The following is a 24,066-nucleotide window of genomic DNA, read 5'->3' as shown; positions in this document are numbered from 1 at the left end:
ATCTATGATTGGAATTGACAAATGAACGCTGTATGGGTGACATGAATATTGGTTGGTAGTTCTTTTTCCCTTAACGAGAAAGACCAAGGTAAAATAACTAAGAAACTTCATTCGTTGTCAACATGCAGCAACCTTCTGCTAACTTGGATAATGGTTTTGCGACACTGGAAAAATCCTTCCTCGAATTCAGAAGCAACTGACACAATTATGAAATTTAGTCTGCCTTATTAATCTATTCGCCATCACTTTCTTTAAATCTAGAAAATCTACAAAACAGTAAGTCAATTTAACAATTAACAGATTATTTACTGGTCTCAGTGATGTAAATACACAAGCTACCAACACGAGGCCGGGGAATACCAAGTTGGGTAGAGATACAAAGAACCACATTATACAGAACAGCATTCCCACCTCACAGGTACACTAGACCACCATGCCTGCAACAACAGACGACAGTAAGACGTGTTTTATCTTTTAGGAAAATTGTACTTTACTAGACAATCAAATAATTAGAAAGGGATATGTCTCGAGTATTAACTTCCTTTTTGCATAATTAATGGTAAGTTATAATTTAATTTTTAATAATGCCTGTATTTAACAACCTGCTCACAAAAGCCATAAGGAGCCCCATGCGCCACTGCCAGACTCCAGCCACTTCTGGTTCCACAAGGAGATCACTGGCAGGGGAGGAGAGGGCAGTAAGAAATAAGGGTTGGTTTTCCTTCTCCTGACCCCTGGTGGGAGGGATTCTGAGCTCCTGCTCCTCTAGTGTCCTTTGGAGCTCAGCCAGCCCTCCCGGCTCTTGGCCCTAGAGTTGGGCTCCTTGGTTTCTCACTCTTGCTGCTTCCTTGGCTTCTCCATCTGAGCTCTACTTTGTACACAGCCTTCTCAGCACATCCCATTAACCACTTCCCTTGGAGGCTGCCTCTGTCTTCTGGCCTTACTCTGCCTGCTCAGACATCTCACACATCTACCCCCAAATTTAGGAAATGCGTGTCTCTAGGCAAGTTGCTCAGCTTCTCTGAACTTCAGTTTTGTGAGGATAAAACCAGATCTTTCAGGATATTTCTGAGAACGATTAACCAATGGTCTTCTTCCTGCCCTGCTCTTCCCCAAACTGGGCGTCTGAACCTTGTAGTAGTCATTTCCTCAAGGACAGGATTTGACATGAGCAGACTGGGGAAAAGGCTTTGACTTCCAAAGTCCACGTCCCTGTAGGACATCAGGGCAAGGGAAACCTAATGAGTTAAAACAAAAAGAAGCACCTGACAATGTCCTCCTGGCCGGCCAAGCCAGGAGAGGTGGGAGAGCAAGCGCTGGCAGGATGGGCATATGAAGAATGGAGGACAAATGGCTCCACACTGAGTCCACGTAACTCCCTGAGTCAGCCCACAGGGCCCTGGTGCCCCAGTGTGGCCTGGGAGAGGAGCACCAACCGCTTGGGGCTCCCCCACAGGCTGGGTGATGGCATCAGCTGACAAGCAATGTGCACTTGGGCGAATGGGAGGACCGCCAAGAACAGGGGTCCAGACACCCCACCCCCAAACCTGCACCATGCCTTTGGCACTGAATAATCCCTTTCCTGCCAATTTGCCTGGGCAGGAGAGAAATTCTGAATTGAAAGGTATTAATTTCTACCAGGTGCAGAATAAGGTCTGTGATATGGGGTCTCTGGGGAAACAAGGCTCACTTCTATGCCATTTATGCCTGCAGACTCACACCTGTCACTAAGAGAGTGCTGGAAGTCACCTCAAGGGAGCTTCCCGGCCAACTTGCTGACGGGCTTCGCCACGCCATCTGCAAAATATATTAATTGGTGGCCCTGCCATGGCACCTGTGTCCCAGGAGCACCTCAACCAAGAGCCATTGGTTGGTTCTGTGCCACTTAATGCCACTTGTATGGGTTTTTGTCATTGACAACTTAAATAACTGCCATGAAACCGAAGGAGACACGAGTGAGTGAAAAAGGGCTGTGGTTTCCATGACAACGGAACACGTTGGCACACGTTGTTGGGAGAAGATCGGCTGTCACATTAGGTGTAAGGGCGACCACTGCCAAAGTTCAGGGAGACATTATAACCATAGAAAAATTCTGTGGTCAGAGCACTTCACGGCTGTCTTTAAGTTCTCAGTCCTACAGAAAGGAAATTGGCAAGTGGAGCCTCTGTCCTGCGCGGGTAGTTTGTATCAGAAGGAAAACCCACATCAAAAGTCTTACCTGGGGCCTCCCGGGTGGCGCAGCGGTTGAGCGCTGGGTTGCGAAGCTGCCCGCGGCCTCTGCAGCGCTGGTTCGATCCCCGGCCACCAGGTGCGGGTCCCACATGGCACGCAGACCTCTCCTGCCGCCCGCTGCTCCCCTCAGCAGTGTACTTCGGTCCTTCTGCCTGCTCTGCTCTCCCCTCTGGCTCTGGTGAATTCTCTCACCCTCCCGCGCTTCTGACTGTGCCCAGTGCTTGTATGTATAAATGAATGAATGAATGAATGAATGAATGAATGAATGAATGAATGAATGAATAAATAAATCTTAAAAAAAAGTCTTACCTGCACAGTAACCAAATGGATAATTACTTATAAAGTAAAAACAGACTATTTCATGCGCCCGTGTGCACGGACGCATATGTGCACACAACACGCATCACCTTCATAGATCATACACGTGTGCATATAGATAAGATTAAAAAAATCGAACCTCCCATCTCCAGCGCCTCCGATGAGAAGTCTCCCACAACTGACCGCTTCACCATTCAGCTCCCATTTCGTGGCGGCTTCTAGTTTGGTCCACGGACGCCGGGACACCGGGGCGCGGTGGGTACGCGCGTCGAGGCATCCACGGGGCGCCTCCCTGCACCCCTGCTCGGAGCTGGGCCCTGCAAACGAGCCACCGGCCGGCTCTTCGGCGTCTCCTGGCCCGTCCGGCCCGGTTCGGGGCGCGGCGCCGCGGTCCATCCGGCAGGGGGCACTGTCCGGCCGCCGTGGCCGCGCCGGGCCGCGCTCTGATTGGCTGGAGGCCGCGGCCCGCGCCCACGCCCGCCCGCCCCGTCCGCTAAGTGCGGCGGCCGGCCAGCCCCGGCCCCAGTCTGCGGGCCTCCAGGGCGGCGGCGGGGCCGGAGCGGCGCGGCGGCGGGACCAAGACCGGGGCGCAGCGGAGCGGCCGGCGGGCGAGCCGCGCACACCCAGCAAGATGCTGTCCTGGCGGCTGCAGACGGGCCCCGAGCAGGCCGAGCTGCGGGAGCTCAACGCGCGGCTGCACGACTACGTGTGCCGGGTGCGGGAGCTGGAGCGCGAGAACCTGCTCCTGGAGGAGGAGCTGCGCGGCCGGCGCGGCCAGGAGGGCCTGTGGGCCGAGGAGCAGAGCCGCTTCTCCGAGGAGGCGCGCCGCCTGCGGCAGCAGCTGGACGAGCTGGGCTGGGCCACGGCGCTGGCCGAGGGCGAGCGCGACGCGCTGCGGCGCGAGCTGTGGGAGCTGCAGCGCCTGGGCGAGGAGACGCGCGCCGCCCGCGACCGCCTGGACGCCGAGCTGGGCGCGCAGCGGCGCGAGCTGCAGGAGACGCTGGGCGCGCGCGCCGACCTCGAGGCGCGGCTGGGCCGGCTGCAGGCCGAGCGCCGCCTCCTCGACGAGGCCCACGACCGCGACGTGCGGGAGCTGCGCGCGCGCGCCGCCGGCCTGACCCTGCACTACCGCGCGCGCGCCCCCGGCCCCGCCGCGCCCCCGCCGCGCCTCCGCGAGGTGCGCGACAGCTTCGCGCTGCTGGTGGCCGAGTCGCGGCGGGACGCCGTGCAGATGTACGAGGACGAGGTGCGCGAGCTGGAGGAGGCGCTGCGGCGCGGCCAGGAGAGCCGGCGCGAGGCCGAGGAGGAGATGCGGCTGTGCGCGCAGGAGGCCGAGGCTCTGCGGCGCGAGGCGCTGGAGCTGGAGCAGCTGCGCGCGCTGCTGGAGGACGAGCTGCAGCGGATGCGCGAGGCCTACGACCTGCAGGCCGAGGAGCGGCAGGTCCGTGCTCGGGGACGGTCCCCGCCGGCAGTCCGGGGCGCCCGACACGCCGGAGGGGTGGGGGCGCGGCCGGGCTCTCTCAACGCGCAGCGCCTTCACCCCCATCATGGTGCACCGACGGGTGGGGCCCCGCCTGCATGGCTCCGGGACCCTACGCGCAGAAGGCACCGCCTACTTCCCCCGCAGGGCTGCAGGGCCCGGCTTCTCGCCAAGCCTGGAAGTGGAGCAGCATATGGGTCTGGTCCAGCGACCCAACGGGCCAGTCCCATGTGGCAGGTCCCTGTGGATCGCCCAGTCGGTTAGCTTGTCGATTTCTTTAGACCTGGGCGTCTTTGGGTGCACCCTGACAAGTGACCCTCGGTTCTCTTACGTTTCCCAGCTCCACAGACCTACAGTAGTTCATAGAAAAGTCAACGAGAATGACCCAGACTTCCAGAAGTGACAGCTTATTCCTTCTTAGAGGGGTTTCTAGGCAATGCCAAGTCCTTGCCTGGAGCCATTCAAAGTAACAGCCCTTGCTGGCTCTAGGCTCCCCGGGAAAAATTTTAAACTGATTCCCAAAAGTGGTTTTCTTCATCTTGCCAGAATGACCTCCCAGCTGCCTTGTTTGTTCTTGGGAGGGGCAGCAACTTTGAATCAGAAAAGGGCTTAATGGGCAAAGTATTCTCACAGTGCAGATTGACGTCAGGTCTCTGGGTAGTGTAACTGGAAAAGGGGTCCAGTGGCAGGATGTTATGACAAGTGTGGAGGCATATAAACAGTTACTGTTTCAGGGAAGCAAAGTTCAGAGCTGCAGGGTGACACCTGCGGCTGATTTATTCTCTGTACACCCAGCCCAGTCCCAGTCCCACTCCTGACCCTGCCCAGTCTCAGCCAGAATTGGAGATACTCCCAAATCAGACTGTCAGTGGTTCTCAGGACGGCAGTTTATAATAACCTCCCCAGCATTTCACAACTGTTTGTAGAACCACTTGTAGCTGGAGGTTGGAGATTTATCATGGGGAGTTTGGTGCATTTAAAAAAAAAAAAATCAAGGGAACACAGTGTCTGTGTCTTAGAGGACTATAGTGAGGACACTGGGGTCCCCAAGCCATCAGTGAAGGTCTTCTGATGACCCAGGGTGCCCAGCACTGAGGTTTCATATTCAAAGAGCTGGTGTCCGCTGCGGAATCATACAAAGCAAGGCAGTTCTAAGTTGCTTGGAATTTAATCTGGGCTGTGGTTGTGTTTGGCCTTCACCTCATAATTTTGGAAAGCATTCTCCTGGGTGTTGCAGGTGGAGCTAGGACAGTGACTGGCTGAAGTGCTGATTTCCAGAACTTGCCCTCAGCTGAGAGTGTGCCCCTTCTCAGCACTAGGGGCCGGCACCCCCATGCCACAGGCACACACTGTTGCGTGAGAGTTAAAATGGGCTATACTGTCAGATTTCACAGAGCTTTAGACCTATGAATATTGTGACCCCAAAGTGGAGTGCCTGCCAAACTTACTACCCACTGAACCCCTTTGTGGGGAGCCCCCATGTGGGGAGCCTTGTGTGAGCTCAGGCCTCACACTTGCACTCATGCTGCCTGACTCATTATGGATGTTGAAGCTCTGGTTTCTGTGTTCTCGTCTAGCAGCAGAACCCTCCCTCTCCCCCATATAAATCCCAAGCGGAACCCCAAAGATGGAAAGTAGAGCGTCTCCTCTGGAGGAGCAGTGAGGCCTGAAGATGTACAGTTAGCATCATATCCAGTCCTCTGACAGGCACCTGCTCCCTCCGCTGTGCCCCCAAGTTCCTTCCTGGGGTCACACCTGACCAGGGACTAGGAGGACCTTACTCTCAGCTTCCCGTCCAGTCTACCCCATCTCTCTGGAATCAGTATCTTTTCCCTAAAAGTAAGGAGCATAGATGTGTCAGTAAGGACTCGGGCTATTTTTAGTTTTAATTTGTGGCAGTTCCATGGCATTAAATGCTTCTTTGTCCATTTCCTGAATCTCTCCCTGGTCAGCTTAAAGCAGCCACATTTCCAATTGCTTTCCAAAAGATTCAATACCAGGCATTAGTATTCAAGAAAATGTGAAAATGCTAGCAATTTTGTTCAGGAGTAAGCATGGACGACTCCACCCCAAGCCACTGATATTTTCATCGTTCATAGAAGCAAAAGGTCCGTCCAGAGACACTGAAGACACCCACTTCCTGTAATGTGTGTTTCGCTGCTCAGTTCGCCTCTATCAAGCGCTCCTTGTGTGCCAGGCACCCATGTCCCAACCACCCCCCCCCACATGTATCGACTCTCTATCCTCACAGTGATCTCATGAGGTGCTACCAATGTTAACCCCCTTTTACAGATGATCAAACCAGTGTGGGACAAGAGCGGGCGCAGAGAAACCTCAGGAGACCACTGCAAATGTGAAGGCAGGAGGTGCCGGCGACTTGGAACGGGGCAGTGCAGAGGGCTGAGATGAGGGGTGGGGGGGGGGATCTACTCTGAAACCGAAGCCTGGGAGGTTTGCGGGTGGCTTGGATGGGGCAGTGGGGAGAAGGAGAAATCCAAGTTGATGCCAGGCTCGTGGCCTGAGTGATTGGGAGCACTCTTCTGCCGGAGGGCAGGTTTGGCAGGAGCTCAGAGTTCAGTTAGAGATGTTCTTGGGTACCCGCCTGGTGTTGGGAGTCTGAGCTGGGTGCTGTCTGGGCTCAAGCTGTAAATACTTAACATTCAATGAATGTTTATTATTAAGTAAAGATTTTATTAGTTTTTAGTAACTCTTTAGCTTTATTACTTGTTATTAATGCTTGTTAGTATTCAGTAGCAGTATTCAGTAGATCAGCTACCTGTCTCAGCCCTAACATTCAAAACCCCCAGTAGCCGTGACATTTACAAGCTCTTGGTATTATTGGGTGACTTGCTCAGCTCGAGGCGGCTCCCGTTTGGTTAAGAGAACATGGATTCTTTGGATACCGGCAGCAGCGTGCTTTCCCTGGTGTAGCCCACATTTCATCATCGGTTCTGATGCCACTGAAAGGCTCTCTAAATAGCAACTAAAAAGGTGACCTCTCTTCCCAGCTTTTATGCCACTAGGTGAACCAGCTTCCTCCAGGTTAGAATTAGCCCGCTGGGTCTCCTGCTCCAGTCCCTCTGGCCTGGCCCAGGGTTTGGAAACTTCTGGTGAAGCACAGCCCAAGTCGAGCTTCAGTCTACCTGCAGGATCCATTATGGTTTCTGTGGGGACTGTGGGGAGCCGAGAAGTCTTGTCTTCTGCTCCCAGAAGTCCACTCATTTCCTTTGCCGCTGACTCACATGGCCATGTGGTTGGAACTATACTGATTTTCCTCCTTGTGCTTTAAGGGGTGCAGAACTAGGCTGTGCCCTCCGGGAGGAGAGACAGTCTTCATGGCTGGGAGAGCTTAGACCGCTTAGGGGGGTTGTAGTTGGAGAGTTGAGAATTTATGTTATTTTTTTCTAAGCAACTTAAGAAGAGTTGAGCTTCTCCGTAGAGAATAAATCACTACAAAGTCTCAAGTTTTACTCTGTAGGTCAAGTTTCCTGTGAAGAATGGAGCAGTCTATTTATGTTAATGTATATGTGTAAAATATATTGCCCTATAACCATGTATTGCAATTTATACTCCCACTAAATGGGGAACATAGGATTTTAACACCTAGATTTCGCTGGATCGGAACAGAGTCATGACTAAATCTTAGCAACTGTCACTGGCAGGTGGTCTGGTCTGGCGAAGCTTTGTCTCCTTCTGAGGCCAGCTTTGGGGACTATCATAGATTCACGGGGAGAGGGGGGTGCCTGGTGACTTCTAAATGTACTCCCTTGTTTTACAAACTAAGTGATTGTGTTGTTAGCACGCTTTATCTACACACCGGGATGCTAACAACTAGTACTAGCTAAGCAAGAAAGCTATTATGGGAGCCACAAATACCAGGTAAATTCTACCTCAAATCCGGGTGACATTTGTAAGCCCCCACTGTCTCTTCTAGGCTAATTTTCGGTAGCACCTTAGTTGATGGGTTTGATGTCTTTCCCAAGTGGCCCGACTTTTGAACTGCACAGACGCCTGGTGGGTCAGCTAAGCGTTTGTTGTTGCTATGAGTGAGTATGACCAGAGAGGAGAGTGTCCTGTTAGAATCTCCCACGCGTGATGAGGTCTTCCTTGGGGACGAAATGCAGTATTGAAATTCACCCTTGCAACGACCACGTCTTTAATAAGCCTGCAGGTCCTTCATGTCTTTTCCTGTCCTGAACTCTTGGTACCTTAAGTGCCACCCTAAAGCGCCAATCCTCTGATCTAAAAGCCCTCTTTCTCTTTAGGGAGTGATCGCCTGCCTGGAGAATGAGAAGGCGTCCCTCACCTTGGCCATGGCTGACCGGCTGCGGGACTATCAGGACCTGGTGCAGATGAAGACTGGCCTCAGCCTGGAGGTGGCAACGTACCGGTGAGGATGCCGTGCGGCCTGCTGAGCGGGCAGTGTGAGTGGCCGGAGACTCTGCGGAGTCCCCGTGACAAGCAGAGAGCACCCCCTGGCACAGCAGCTAAGGAGTCTGGGGCCAGAGGGAGGAGGATGGGCAGGGCCTCCCCAGCTCACCCAGCTGGTGTCCCTGGTGATGAGAATAGCTGAGGGAGCCCCCTTGCCAAGGGCGTGCCTGTCCCGGGCACCCTGGAAGATCATTGGGTCCTAGGAATCAAGTGTGAGTTCACAGAAGAGCAAGCTTGGCTCAGAGAAGTAAAAGGGCAAGAGCCCAGAGGCCAGGATCCTAGCCCCTGAAGCTGTGTCTGCCTGTTACACAGTTGTGTCCCCGGCTCTGACTCTACCCCCGTGGGTGTGGCCTTGAACTGCATCTCTGCCAAAAGCTTAGTAAGGTACTGCAGGCGACAGGCTTTGTTTATTGAGATGTCCGCTTGAATTCGGGATGACTAACCCAGAGGGAAAAGTCACAAAGCCTGCAAAGGGGCTGGTGCAGGCAGGGCAGAGACTGCAGTTCACTATCCCCCGAGTGACCTGTGGCCCCAGAGCAGCTTCCCCTCAGCCTCCCTTTCCTGCCCCTGGGTGGCAGGCGGTCTGTAGTTGAGATGGTACCCCTTAGTTCCTGCAGCTATGGCCCAGGTCTCAGGCACTCACAGTGTAAGGACTTTTAGAGACCCTGGGCCTCCCCCCACCCCCATAAGATGATAGTGGTAGCCAGTGTCATCAACCCTCACCACCTGCCAGACAAGGAGTATTTCACCCTCTCCGCTGGGTAGGTGCCTCTCACCCCTGTTACAGGTGAGGGAGAGAGGGCCAGAAGTCAGGGGTCTAGGCTGGTGAGGGGCAGACCCAGCCTGTGTCTTACTCCCAGCCAGTTGAGGTGAGCACAATGCCCCCTTCATTCCTAGGGTTGTGTGAGCACAGATCCACCATGGGTGGGAATAGGCTTGGGAAAGTCTGCCTTGACAAATGAGGAGGGCATTGTCAGTGCCTCCCCAGCTCACCCAGCTGGTGTCCCTGGGAATAGCTGAGGGCCAAGGTCCACTTCCCTGTTGGGGGCAGAGCAGCTGAGTTGGGCACTTCCTAAAGGGCGTCTGTGCTGTCTCCTGATCATGGTTTCTGCTGAGACAATTAGAGGGGCCTGGGTGTCAGCTGGGGTTCCAGACCACAGCCTTGCTGTCCTTACCTTCTGCTAGACTTGCTCAGCCAGGTTTTCATCCAGGGCTTTAGTACCAGCAGTGAAGAGGGAGCTGGTCCGTACCCTGGACCCAAGGCAGCCTCGGAGGAGTGAGGCCTGCCCAGGGCCATGGCAGCGGTGGAGGAGTCTGCGAAGAGCCTCCAGCCACACTAGGGGTTGCCCTGGGGCCAAACCTGCGGGGGCCTTGCTGGGTTCCCCTGTGAGAGCTGCAGTGGGCAGGGAGCCGAGCGGGGAGGCACTGGTGGCCTCCCCTTCCAAAGGTCCGTCTCCTGCATTCTCCTTGGAAATCTCATGGGGCGAGCCACCCCAAAGTTAAATCGGTAGGGTGTTCAGCCAAATGCTGAGCAAGATGGTATAGGCTTACAAGTAAGGATCACTCCAGAATAGTGCACTGTCTGTGGCAAACCCCCACACACACTTCTGTGCCCACTTTAATTGCTCTGTGGGCCACAGGATGTTTTCCACTAGAAGTAACAGAAACCCTTCTCAGACTGGCTCACGTCAAAATGGGAACTTAGTCCTCAAATAACTGGGAAAATCCAGACACCCAGATGAGGTTGGTGGTCTACACCTGGGCAGGATTGGCCTCCAGCTGCTGCATCCCCTGGTGTGAGGAGGGGGCTCTTCCTGACCTGCCTGCACTCTCTCTGGGTGTGGTGCCCACCGCTGGGCTGGGGGGTGACTCACTCTAGAGCTCGAGTGGGGTCAGCTTCCTGTACGTCTCATGAACTGAGAGTGGGGTGTTTGGTGCCCCAAATCAGGCAACATTCTAGCGCAGATGCCGGGCCGGCCCAGAAACCCACATTTGTGCCCATTTGTGACTGTCGGGTGAATCTTTTCTCCAGGGAGGCAGATGGTTCTTCCAGTTTCCTTTCTGGACTCATCGTCTGGGTTGGAATTTGAAGACATTGATTTTGCACTTTATTTCTGGGGTCTTGAGCCCTTGTCTTCCCTGCCCCATGTTCTATCATATAAAGAGAGGGCACAGCCAGGTGTCTTTCCCAGAAGCCAGGGCCAACCTTTTTGGTAGGAATTCACTGCCCGGCCAGCTGTTTTTCATGGCCGTTAATCCCGAGCCTCCTTTGCTCATGTCAGCAGCCTGCTTGTCAGTGGGGACAGTGTCCCCTACCTCTGTCTGCTGCTGGCATTTCCCTACCCCAATTAGGGGTTGGCTTGGCCATCTGCTGGCATTTTAGTCATCAGACTTTCCGGGACGAGAGTGATTATTTGACTGTATATCTTTCTCAAGTCCAAGTGTGCATGGGGAAAATGAGAAGCCAGGCCCAGGAGCCTGGTCTGCATCCACTGGGCCCAGGAACCAGGTGTGCACCTAGCTTGACCCCGCCCAGCTGCAGATACCAGCCTTGAGGGTAGAGTCACTGCAGGCCTCCCTGCCTCCTGGTGCTCAGGTCTTAGTCGGAAGGTGCCCGCTTGTCAGAAATGGTAGAATGTCACCCGTTTCCTTAAGTCAGAAGCCAGGCATTTTGTTTTTATGTTTCAGTGTCCTGAAGACAAGCCCTTGTCGCCCCTTAATAAGTGACTCTGTGTATATTCTGTGCTGCTGCTGCGTTCTAAGGACAGGCATGCAAGGCCCTGTTTGGGTTGGTGCCTTCTTGTTCTCTGACCCTTAATCTCTTTCTCCAGTGCCCTTTGATCTTTATAAATTGACATAGGCTTTCGGGGTGTGGTTTAACTCTGAGGACAGAGGGAAAGACCAGGAATGGCAGCATGGCCTCGTGGTCATCTTTCAGACAAGCCAGTGCTTTGGGACAGACCCTGATGCTCCTTGGCCTGTGAATGGAATCTCTCCTTTTGACCCCTGCTCCCCTTCCCCTGTGTCCTCTTCTGGCTTGAGTCTGGGGTGCCAGGCAGTCCCCCCACCCACTCTGGGGGTGCACAGTGAGGAGGCCAAAGCACAGTTCCGTGCTCCACCCTACTCCCACATCCTTCTCCCTCCTTGTGTGCTCGTGGATGTGGGTGCACAGCAGCCTGGGCCCCTGATGTGGAAACAGCAGCTCTGCTCTGAAACTCCATTAGGATAACAACTCCCAGACAGCCCTGCGGCACGGTCAGGACAAGGACGGTGGTCTGTTAGGGCCTGGAGCGTGGCCAGAGGCCACATTAGAGCTGGCGTCTGCCTATGGATTGTCTCGGACTCCTTAATGAGGCCAGGGACCTGGCTTTCCCGCACACATCTGCTTATTTTCCTGCTTACAAGGTTGCCAGCCTGTGGCGCTGTGAGAACCCATCACTAATAGCCCGTGATTCAGGGAGCTGGCATTTCTCAGTCACCAGGGCTGGGAGGCAGTTTCCTTCATCGCTCTCAAAATAACCGGACAACACTTGACCCATTTCTTAAAGTTGTACGAGTCAGTGCCTTGAAAAATAAGTTTCTTTGTGAAGACTCAGAATCATGGCAAATTGGAAATACTTGTACTTAGTGTCTCTGTCAGAAACTCTGCTTGGTTTATGCCTCTGCTGCTAGTCCTGTGAGCTGTTCCGTGGTGGCAGGACGTGGTGTGTCATAAGGGACTGTATGAATACTGCGTTAGGTGTTGACCTGGGCACCTGCACTGCCCAGTGCTGGGCACCCAAATGGAAAAGGTGACATAGCCTCTAGGAGCTGGTCACCGAGAAGGGGACAAGGGTGGGTGGGGGCTGAGTCCTCTCCAAGTAGGGGCTTTATTTTCTATGGGGGAGCCCTGTAGGGACCCTAGATGAAATCACCAAAAGATGTTATGTTTCCTTCCTTTAATAAAGGGCTGGAGGGTCTATCTGCCAGGTTTGGATCGCCCAGAATCTGTATGAGATGCCCGACCTGGTCTTGCAGGGAATTCTAGAGCTAATGGGCTGGTGAGCGCTCAGGCAGCTGGGTTCCTTGTCAGACTCTGGACTGGTCCCATGTCACTCCCTGTGCAGGTGAGCTGGGTGCCTTCAGCCGGCCCACCCTGCCTTTGCTCCATCTGCTCACCTGTGACCTGGCATGCCACCATGGGCCCAGTGTAGGGGGGTCTCTAGGGGGACTGCATGTGGTGATAGGCAGGAGGGCTTGGGCAGTGTGGTGCTGCATTTCGGCTAGAGCCAGTGAGGGCCCCCCCACACCTACTACAAAAGCCCCTTGGGGGATAGCTGCCCCCTCCCTTATATCACAGCACCCTCTTCAGACTCTTGGACACAGAAGATTTGGTAATGATTTGAATTTCCTTGGAGAGATGAACAAAACCATTCTCCTTTGAGGGGTGAGAAAACACCTGCCTTCCCTCAAGGGAATCCTCTTTATCCTGAACCCCACCCTCCACCCCCCACCCCCCACCTCTGATTTCTCTGCTCAGAGTCCTTAGCAGAGGACTAGGGCACTCCAATGAGAAAACCTGTGGGTGTCAAGTCCAAGGGAGGATCTGAGACAGAACTGGACACTATCACCAGGCCCCATGCTGACCCCCTATGCTGACGTATGCTCCCTTTCTGCTGCTATAATCCTGGGGTGCAAACCCTCTTTTATGCTGAACATTCCCCTTACTAAATGCAGACCTTGGAATTTTCTCAGTGCTGGGAGCTATTTGTGTTCCTGGAACCTAAAATGCTTGGTCATGAGGGTGTGTGATTAAAGGGTTGGTGTTCAGTTTCCTGGCTTCACCCCGAGGGGAAGAGCTGGGCCAGACACTGACCTTGTCTTCCTGCACGTCCAGAGGGGCGCTCTCCAGCCAGTCTTCCAGGCAGACGCCCCTGCACCTCCAGCAGCTCCCTCTTAGCACCATCTTTGCTTCTTTCCTCAGAAGAGGCCTCCTTTGTTTCCTTTCAGCTGTGCACGGGGTCCCCCCGTTTGTGGGAACCACCACCCCTGAGTCAGTGGAAATAGAACATGACGCGGATTTGCCTGAGTTGCCAAGTCCCTGCCGGTTCTGGCATCCTTCCTCGGGTTTGGTGGCCAGCTTCGGTGCCCAGCTCGCCGCTGTGACCTCAGCACTCCCAAGTGGGCTCTGTTTCTGGTTGCCCTTTGCCACACACAGTGTATTTCTTGAAACTGGAGTTAGTGATTTCACGTGTTGCCTAGCAACTGTACAACTGTTGTGCCCGCAGAGTGGGCATCCTAGGGGGTCTCTGAGCAGTGGACCCCCATAGCTGGCCCATGCGAGGCACGCCTGGCATGTCTGCTCTCTCCTTGGTCTCAGGATAGTGACTAACAACTTGTTAAGGACTCTACAGTTTAAACTTTGGAGCTAGACGTGGCCAACAAAATAACCTAGTCAAAGGCTTTTTCCATAATTATATTAAAGCATTAGCAGAAAGCGTCTCTGGCTGAAATGAGGCCCCAGGGGTGGGGAGGAGAGAGAGTGGTCTGTCCTTCCTGCCCTCCATCTTGCCTCTTTTTTGAATTTCTCATCTCTAAGATGTCCTCGCTGAGTTTGGAAACCACAAAAGCAGTTTGGGGGCCTTCTTTCAGCTTCTTGTCAATCCTCTGCAGACTGTGGCTCCAGAAGACCTCGGTGGGGGAGTGTAATTGTTCTAGGCCTCTCTCAGTTGGCTGCTGTGCCTTGCACAGGTCCTTCAAGACCTCTGACCTCTTTTCTGGGCCCACATCTCTCTGTCTCTTCCTGTTCCTTGCCCAGACTTTGGAAGAACTTTCTAGAAGAGGTTGGCTCTCAAGCAGCTCTATAACCCTAGCCCCTTATTTTGTCCATTGAATTGGCTAAATGCTCTCTCCAGCCAGGTCAGCCAAGGTGGGCTTTCTTCTTCAGGCATGAGTCCTAAAACATGACACCGTGACAGTGAGGTTGTTGACCAGATACTACACTCTGAGTCTTATAGAGGGACTTCTCACTATTTCCTAATAAGTTTTCTTTTTTAAATGGTTTTTACAGAGCCTTACTGGAAGGTGAAAGTAACCCAGAGATACTGATCTTGAATGAGCGCCTTGAAAAGATACCACAAGGTAAATATAATGAAAGCAAATTTTTTGACTTCAAGATGTTGTCCATATAAATGGGTTCATTCTGTGGATAAATGATAAAGTGTCATTCATCTGGAAGAAGAGGGCTTAGTTACCGTGTTTCAGATAACTGTCTTTCATCCCTCTTGTAAGCACCAGTTAGATTTGATTTCATGGGCCATGGTTTCAATAAAAGTGTAGGTGAGATTGGGGAGCTGCTTTGATAAACTTGTTTGTCCTTCTAGCTGATATTTGGGGGTGCTTCCTAGCTAAGTGGTGAAGTAGAAGGGGCTGAGCCTGGAAGTGTGAGAAGGCAGACATGAACTTGTCATCACACGCATTGGTGGGAAACCCCTTCGGAGGTATTGTTTGTACAGCAAATTGATTCCCTAGAACTTTCTGCCCCCGACTCCCGCCCCCACCACCTCCAGAGGCAGAGGCAGGAGACATTACACCCTTTCTGCTGCCTGAGGTTGGCATGGGCAGCTCAGGTTGATGTGTGTGCAGGTGCCCTGGGGTCTGTCTTGGCCAAAAAGCCAAAGGTTGCAGGACAAAGCCCACCCTTCCTATAGCTGCAGAGCTGATATGAGTTAATGTCCATTAGAAAAACCCTGAGAACTTGTAAGGTGACTTTAAAAAAACTTTTAAAGCCTTTTAGAATCTTAAAGAGCTTTCTGGCTAAGCAAGCACAGCTTAAATTATGTCTAATATGCTTCATATATCCCTGACTCAGTGTGGTTTCAGTCCCCATGCCATCTTCACAATCATGGCAAATTGGGAATAAGGGACTCGGAACCTGTGTAAGGAAAATACATAATGAACAGCCAATTTGGATTGATGGTAGGTTTAAAAAAAATAAAAACTTTTCCATCTTTATTTTTCAAAATCAACATTGTCCTGACTGGATATTTCACAGACTTGCCAGGTCACTGGGTTCAGAGCAGTGATTTTGGTTCTCATCATCTGTGACTAGAAGGGATTTGATCTCAGACAATGTCCAGCAACTTTGCTTTCTAATTTTGGGCATCAGACTGGAAAAGGCAAAGATGTCCATGGAAATGACTGTGAGCCAGTCTGCCTGGTATCAGTTAACAGAAGACAGTAAAAATAATTCATTTACTACATTTCAGGATTTATTTAGTCACTGAATTTTTAACATGTGGTTCTCTAAGTCTGGACGTCCATTGCATAACAGAGAGAGGGAGACAGGAGAGAGAGGGCCAGTCTGGGAGGGCCAAGAGACTTAAGTCCAGGCTCACTGGTGAGTCTTTGCTCATTGTGATTTGGGAGTGGAGGAAGGGCTAATGAAGAGGGCTGCTGGGTATCTATAACATTCATTCATTCATTCATTCATTCATTCATTCATTCACTGACTTTTCAAGCCTATTGAAGGATATAGAGATGGTATTTGTGGACTGAATTTACTTTAGCAATAACCTGTTATGCTAAAAGAAAGAGTAAGGATTAGAATAGAGTACTGGTTGTGAACTCTTACTAGACTTTGTGCTTCCACATATTTCTGTGTCTGTACAGTATAGGTGCCCATTAACTGGTCATTGAATAAAAGTACCATGTGTTCATGGGTTATGGATTTGTCAGTGCTCATTATTCACTATTCTTTTGTGATTTGAATAAAACAACATTGGCAGCTTGCCCACAGGCAGTAGGCCTAGTACCAGTCTATGATTTTCATAATTATCCTTGAACTTACTTAAAAAAACCAGGTGGCTCCTGCACTGTTTCCTGGGGCTTCACCTTCTGGGACTTCTCAGTTTAGCATTAGTATGTTAACCTGAACAGGGCAATAGTGTGGGAAATGAGCTGGCCTGGTTTCTTATCTGTATCCTGGGGTCTGTCTGGAGAGGCCCCCTGGCCTTGGCCGCCATGAAGGAGACCCGGTGGGGAGAGAAGGATCTGCCTTGGCTCAGCCAGATGGAGAGTGGGGAGGTGGGGGGAGGGAGGCCAAGGGAGATGGGCCTCCTGGCCCCTGTCTAACTGCCAGCTGCCTTTCCTAAGAGCAGGTGCCCTGGTGGAGTTCAGGTGCTCTGAGGTAGCGCTCTCTGCAGCTGGTCTAGAGCAAAGCAGGAAAACCCACGGGATTGATCATGGCATCAAAACAGATCACAGTGTTGGTGACTGGTTGGCTTCCTGCTCTGGCACCTTTTCAAATGAAAAGGTTTAAAGCACAAAATTAGGAGAAACCAGGAAACAAGTTGATTCTTCAAAACTTGGTCCAATGTGGAGATCAGGGCAAATAAGCACATTAATTGGTAGAGGGACTAATACCATTTGGTGTTTACTAATTATATATTTTGTAATGATGAAGCTCTTCTCTGCTGAAATAAGTAAAATAAACTTAACAAAGTAGCAGTGAATGATTCCAAAATATCATAATATTGTGAAACTTCAGCCATAAAAACTAGCACCCCTAACCTCCCTGGCACATATGCTCTGCTTTACAATCACACGTTTTGTATTTTTGTTAAGAAGGATGAATATTTTAAGGCCAGCAACTGGAGAAAAGTGTTGTATGGAAGCATTTATAGTGCTAAATTTTTATTGTTACAGGATTTTTAAAACCGTTTAGGGTTAGGAAAAAACTTCATGTATAGTGACCTTTCTGTGGTGATTGTCTGCATTTATTATGATGAGATTTGCCCCACGAAGATGCTTTTAGGATGAAAAGAGGTGATGATCACTATCATTTTTTTTAAAGATTTATTTATTTATTTATACAAGCAGTGGGTACAGTCAGAAGCGCGGGAGGGTGAGAGGATTCACCAGAGCCAGAGGGGAGAGCAGAGCAGGCAGACTGATGAAACACACTGCTGAGGGGAGCAGCAGGCACAGCAGGAGAGGTCTGCACACCAGGTGGGACCCTCGCCCAGTGGCGGGGGATCGAACCGGCACTGCAGAGGCTGCAGGCAGCCTCGAAGCCCAGCGCTCAACCGCTGCACCACCAGGGAGGCCCGATCACTGTCATTTTGATGAACCGTTTGTTCTGTTTCTTCAGATTTCAGAAACACGTGCTATCATTACACCACCTCAGCATTACAGCGGGAGAATGAAAGAAATCTGTTTCTGAGGCAGAAAGCCCCTTCGTGGAGCTCCAGCCATGGTCTGTCCCTGCACTCTGGCCTGCCTCCACGCCCCTGGCCACGCACTGCCGTTGGGGGTGCTGCCAGAAGAGGCCTCCGGGGCTCCAGTTATTCTTCTTTTGCCAACACCAGGTGGGAAAACGGGTATGAGACGAGCCTCCGGACTTTCCCTGCAGCCCCCAGTCATGGAAAACACACCGAAGCTCAAGTGAAAACATTCCCTGGTAGACCAAAAGCTAATGGCATAAAGGATGTCCCCACGAGGTTAGCCCCAGAGTCCACTGTCACCCAGGAGTCGCGCCGAGAACGCTGGGACAGTGTGGCCACAGGTGCTTCCGAGAGCACTAGGTCAAATGAGAGGACCATCATTTTGGGGAAGAAAATAGACGTTAAACCCACGAAGGAGAAAGAGAACAGCAGAGCAGGCACTGTCCAGACCAAGCGACCAGAGAAAATGTTTGACTCTAAAGAGAGGGCCTCAGAGGAGCGGAACTTAAGGTGGGAAGAGCTGACGAAGTTAGATAAAGAAGCCAGAGAGAGAGAAAGCCAGCAGATGAAGGAGAAGGAGAAAGAGAAGGAGCTCTTGAAGAAGAAAAGTGCGAGAGACAGAGACGTACCGATCAGTGTAGAAGTAGTCAAGGACGGCACGCCGGGGGCATCCCCGAAAGGTTTCCAGACGCCCCCAAGGACGGCTGCTGGCCTTGGGCTGAGCGGAGGGGTGGGGACGAGGGAGACCAGGTTCAGTCCGCACTCTGGCGACACCACCGGTTCGCCGACAGGTGACGCCGTGCCGGAAACGATAGCAGAAAACATCGTGTCCAGTGTCCTGAAGCACTTCGCCAAGTCCCCGGACAAAGAAGCCACGGCTGATTCCTTCCCAGACACCAAAGTCACTTACGTGGACAGGAAAGAGATTCCTGGTGACGGGAAAACAAAGACCGAGATAGTAGTGGAGTCGAAACTGATCGAAGAGGTCGATGCTTCCGACGAAGCTGGCCTGGACTACCTTTTAAGAGAGGAGGTTAAGGATGTGGAGCTGAAAGGGAAATCAGCCGAGCGGATGATAGGAGACATCATCAACCTCGGCCTGAAGGGGAGAGAGGGGCGCGCCAAGGTGGTCAACGTAGAGATCATCGAGGAGCCTGTGAGCTACGTAGGTAGCGAGAAGACACAGGAGTTTTCGACCCCATTTAAAGTGGAGGAGGTGGATGATGTGTCTCCAGGCTCACGGGGGCTCGCTGAGGAGGAGAAAGGTTTTGGAAAAACATACGTCACCTTCTCAGGTAGTCAACATGAGAAGACCAGGCGGCCCCAGGAGAATGTAACTCACGTGGAGGAAGTGACAGAAGCAGGTGACTCGGAGGGAGAGCAGAGTTATTTTGTCTCGACTCCCGAAGAATACGCCGGAGGGCATGACCGAGACGGGGGCCCAGTGTACGGGCAGGTCCATGTTGAGGAAGAATCCACCATCAGGTACTCTTGGCAAGATGAAATCATGCCAGGCACGCGAAGGCGAATGAAGAGGGACGAAGCGTTGGGAGAGACGGTCGTCAAGCCAGTGGATATTGGAGAACCTTCTGTGGAGGCGGGTGTGGGTTCTACGCACTGGAAGGAACAAGCTAGAAGTGGTGTGTTGCATGCTGAGCCCATCGTCATCGAGAAGGAAATCAAAATAGCACGTGGGTTCCACGCAGCCAGGAAGGGAGGCCACACGGAGCCCCGGCAGCAGGTGGTGGAGGTCATCGGGCAGCTGGAAGAAAGCCTTCCCGAGCGCATGAAGACAGAGCTGTCCGCCCTCTCTGGAGAAGGTCGGGGGGGACCGGGAAGCGTTTCTGTGGATGTAAAGAAAGTCCAACCCCCTGGCGGCGGGTCCCTGACCTTGGTGGCTGAGGTCAACCTCTCGCAGACTGTGGATGCCGATCAGCTAGACCTGGAGAAGCTGAGCAAAGACGAAGCTGGGGAGATCGAGAAGGCCGTGGAGTCAGTGGTACGAGGCAGTTTGGCCAAGCGACACAGCACAGCGCCGGGGAGCCCAGAAACGGAGGAACAGGTCCCAGCTGCCGGCCTTCTCTTCAAGCGCTGGGCCACCCAGGAACTGTACACCCCCACCCATGAGGAGGGGGCTGCCGGCCGGGCCCCTCACAGCCCAGAGCGGGTCACTTCCCAGGGTCCTGTGTCGGCCACCATGGAGGTCACCGGCCCCCAGGGCTTTGGCCGGTCACTCGTACTAGAGGATGTGAGCCAGGCTGTAAGGCGCATTAAAGTAGGTCCCACTGGAACTTGGAGGACTGAGCAAGTCTCCCTGGAAGGACCCACCGCAGAGGTGGTGCAGGTAAGTGGGGAAGGCAGCCTAGGTCAGGCAGCGAGCTCGGCCGGGGCCAGCTGGTCTGTGAGGCACTTCACTGTGGGTCCCCAGCAGAGTCAAGTATCCAAAGAAGTCATTTTCCAAGGGCCCGGCCCTGCCTGTGAGCTGGCGGGGGCTGCACAGGAGTCTGGCCCAGCAGAGCTTCCCACAGATAGCGCCAGACCAGGGAGCCACGGGGCATTTGGCTCCAGACAGTTCCATGCTGAGAGGGAAGTCCTTTTTGAAGGCTCTGTTTCCACGGCAGGGGAGGCTGGTGATTCTTTCCAAACAGAAGAGGTGGTGGGTACCCAGACTTCTGTAAAGCATCTTCAGTTAGGCCCCAGGGCGGGGTTTGGTGAGCAAATCCAGTTCATAGTCCCCCTTTCAGACTCCGTGAAACTGGATGTCACAGGAGATTCTGGACACACAGAAGTGGGGGCAGGGGATGGCACAGGCACCAGGCTTGTCAGACTCGGGCGTCAGACTCATCACACCGTCCAGCAGACAGTCACCGCATCGGGGGAATGGAGTGACTCAGAAAGCTGTGCCTGGCAAGAGGGCCCAGCAGACCGGAAGGGCCAGGCCCCCGGGAGCGCCAGCGAGGGTGGGGGAGCCCTGACAACTGAAGAGAGCACCTTTTATAGCGCTGTTTCTGAATCTCCCCAGGAGGCTGGTGTGGGAGGTGTGTCGGGGGCAGAGGTGACACCGGGTACGAGCAGGTCCTTCAGGCACATTCGTCTAGGTCCTGTGGAGACCCAGACCTCTGAGTATGTTGTCTTCCACGGCCCCATTTCTGAGACAAGTGCCCTTGCTGGCTCAGTGGGCTCCCCTGGGGGAGGAGAGTCGGGGGACAGCAGCAGCACCCTAAAGCCTGTTGCCCTGGGGCCCAAAGAAACTTCGTTTACCTTTCAGATGGACGTGAGTAACGTAGAGGCGTCCCCCAGATGGACACGAGAAACCACAGGCCTCTTCTCCGCAGGTGCGGGAGTGCAAGCTCGTACCGGGTCTGACCCTGGTGCCTGGAGAGACACTGGCCGTGGGAGCGACTGGGCAGCCGGTGGGGGCTTTCAGGCTGCTGCTGGGGACAGACACAAGGTCCCTGGGGAGGAGGGCAGGGAGTTTAATAAGACGGTTCAGCTACAGAGAATGGTAGACACAAGGTCAGTGATTTCGGATGAAAAGAAAGTGGCCCTCCTCTATCTAGACAGTCAGGAGGAGGAGGCTGAGAATGAGGGACACTGGTTTTGATAAATATTTTGTTTTAAATGGCATCTTATTTGGTGATAAGCCGAGGCACAAAGGCCTTTACTTATTTGCAAGGGGGGACACTGACTCTTTCTCCAAGAGTGGTCCAGGAGTCTCAATTTACTTCATAATCTGTGAAGTTTTCAGGCTATCATGCCTTAACAGGTGTTGGAATTTTTTTTTTTTTTGAATTAGGACTTTTACAGAAATGCTTTTTATCATTTTATTCGTAAAAGTTTCTTTTTTTCCTGGAGTTTTCTCTCTACTTCGAGAGATGATTTGTTGCACCTGCTACAGATAGGCCTCCCATCTGTTTGAGATTCTAGTTAGCTACCCATTGGTAAGATGCCTTAAAGGTAACCAGGCTAAAGTAATATATTTAACAGTAATTTTATTGCATGAACTAACACAAATAGTAAACTAATTTTTTAAGGGGAAAATGCACACATTTCTCTCCCTCCAGTCTTTTTGAAAAGAAATTGTAGGAAATAAGCAGACTGCTTATGTTTAAAGAAAATCTAAGTGATATCATATTTAGGAAGAAGTTACTGGTCATAGAGTTAAATTCATTTTAAAACTTGAATGAATTGCTTTCTATGTGCAGGGCTTTTTAAAATGCAGTGTTCTACTTAGGGAGAGGACTGTTCTAGTTACGGCAATAGCTCAGACCAATACACCTGCTCTGTTTGCACAGGTTCTCAGAACTCTGCACTGAGTGTGTTACACGACTGAGAGTCGCTTCAGGATCCTTTTTGGTGGCAGTAGGCCATTCAGTAGCACACAGTCAATGCTCTTTTGTTATAACCTGAGTTCTGGATTAACCAGCTCCTATCCGAGAATGTTGTAGCTTCTCGGCACCTTGGTCCCAGCACCTGAATGCTTCACTTCACTGGAGGGTGGGGTTCCCCAGAGACAGAGGAGTGCTGAGGCTCAGCCTGCAGCAGGACCGGCAGGATGGCGAGGTGCAGCGGAATCAGGGGCAGAATGGGGGCTGTGCCTCCCCCGGCTGCCCTTCTCAACGCAGCGCCAGTGGAGCGGAGGTCTTTGTGATCTCCAGAGTGAGAGAGGAAGGGCAACAGCCAACCTCAAGGAAGTTTTTGCACTTTCAACGGGAATCATCATGATTGGTCCAGAGGAGCGAATGTTACATAGAATAAGCTATCTGGGAAGGAACTGGGTACCTCTCCTGCTGTGCAGCACTTATGGAGCCAGAGGGGCCCAGGCGGAGGCCCCACTCTTGCAGGACTTGGAATGGGTCTGCATTGTAGGCCACCAAGTGTAAGATAGCAGAATGAGTGTGTTCTGCTGGATTCATTTTACCCCAGGGTTTTGTTTTTGAAGCGCTTGTCTTTAAAGGTGTAGCATCACATAAAAATAGTGTCTCGAGTAGCTCAGTATTATTTTAATCCAAATTAGTGTCTTTCACATAATGTTGTCTAGACCACTTCTGGCACTCACAGAACTGCCTTAGTGCACTGAGAGGTAAGGCCCAGGGGATGTCATCCTTGGGCAGGTTATGGTGATGGGGGTGAGTGTGGCATGTGAGGGTCATCCCTCTGGGTTTCACACTATGACCCCCTGGCCCTCAAGAAGCACGTCTCAGTGGCTCCCAGGAACGGCTGCAGCAGAACTTCGGGGAGAGAGCATGTTCTCCAGCGAACGGCGGAGCAGCGATACAGCACAGCTTTCAGGACGATCTACTTTAAAAACACTGTGAATCAGGATGTAAGAGTTGATTTGAATTGCAAGTTTAAACCTTTGTTATCTGCCAGATGAACAAATGATTGTCACAAACTGGCAGGGAGGTGTGGGCCTGGCAAACAAAGACTTCTCATTTCCAATATGGCCAAGGATGAGCTGACTTGATGTATTACTGGTAATGGAATTTGTGTAAGGGATGCGTTGGTGAGGATTTGGGCAAGAGGACAGCCCACTGCTTGGATGGCAAGACAGACTGGTGATGATGGTGATGATGGGGGGGTGGGGCAGCCATAGTATTATGTGAGCCTAAGTGGATTTAGTTTGATATCATTGTCCTTACTTGTGACTTTGTAAATGAGTGTTGCATAAACAGAAGGTTAAAACCTGGTCACCCACTTCTATTTTGGCAGTGAGTACCTTAGAGCTGAATTGTTATCTCCATGTTGGAATGCACATAGTCAAGAGGTGTCCCGCCCAGAGTATTTACACCATGGAATCAGAAGCTGTGGTTGGTTACTAAGTCTGTGGACCACCCAGGAGCAGGGTGTGCCCTGGACACTTTGAAAAGTCACCCACAGCTCCATGGCCTTTAAAACTAGTCAGTTGGGAGACAACAGAAATCAACTAATGGTTGACAGGGTGAGGACACAACTGGTCTTTTCCTGTTTACTTTGTTCAGACAAAACTGTATTAATGGAATGTTTTTCACCTTCCACTGGTGGTTTGGATATTGTTTGTTTAAAATGTGTATTTAGATTGGGATCGTCTGAAAAGCAGATCTTATAAACCTGCTGTTCCCCCCACAAAGAGAAATGCCACAGAGTGAGTAAAAATAAAAGCATAAGACAAAGAAATTGCTTGTTTCTAAGAGAAGGACTGTCTGCCAGATTGGTGTTTTTGTTGTTGTTGTTTAATTGTCATGAAAGCACATCCATGTTTACATGCATGCTTTTTATGGTGGCTCAGAACTGTTGTGGATAGGACAGATGCAAAGTTCCAGTTCTTTAATCCTTCACTTGAGTCAGAACTTGATAGCATTAGCCCCAAACTGGAAAGCCTGGCAGACTGTGAAGAAGCCAGCGGGGGACCTTTCACATCCA

The 24,066-nt window shown here is 52.1% G+C and overlaps 1 protein-coding gene across 1 annotated transcript; it reads left to right on the top strand.

The window, feature by feature from the left end:
• Positions 1-3,181: 3,181 nt before the first annotated feature.
• On the top strand, positions 3,182-21,653 carry SYNM (synemin; the record flags this gene model as incomplete). The annotated part of the gene is made up of 5 exons (XM_084253738.1): positions 3,182-3,991; positions 8,296-8,420; positions 14,511-14,581; positions 17,592-20,008; positions 20,933-21,653. 5 exons carry the CDS (start codon positions 3,182-3,184, stop codon positions 21,266-21,268), a joined length of 3,759 nt encoding a protein of 1,252 aa, XP_084109864.1. The 3' UTR covers positions 21,269-21,653.
• Between the last annotated feature and the right edge of the window lie 2,413 nt (positions 21,654-24,066).

Source organism: Talpa europaea (genome assembly GCF_964194135.1).
Source record: "Talpa europaea genome assembly, chromosome: 14".
In the NCBI taxonomy this organism is placed as follows: domain Eukaryota; kingdom Metazoa; phylum Chordata; class Mammalia; order Eulipotyphla; family Talpidae; genus Talpa; species Talpa europaea.
The sequence above is the reverse complement of the archived record's forward strand: the minus strand, read 5'-3'. Positions and strand labels throughout refer to the sequence as shown.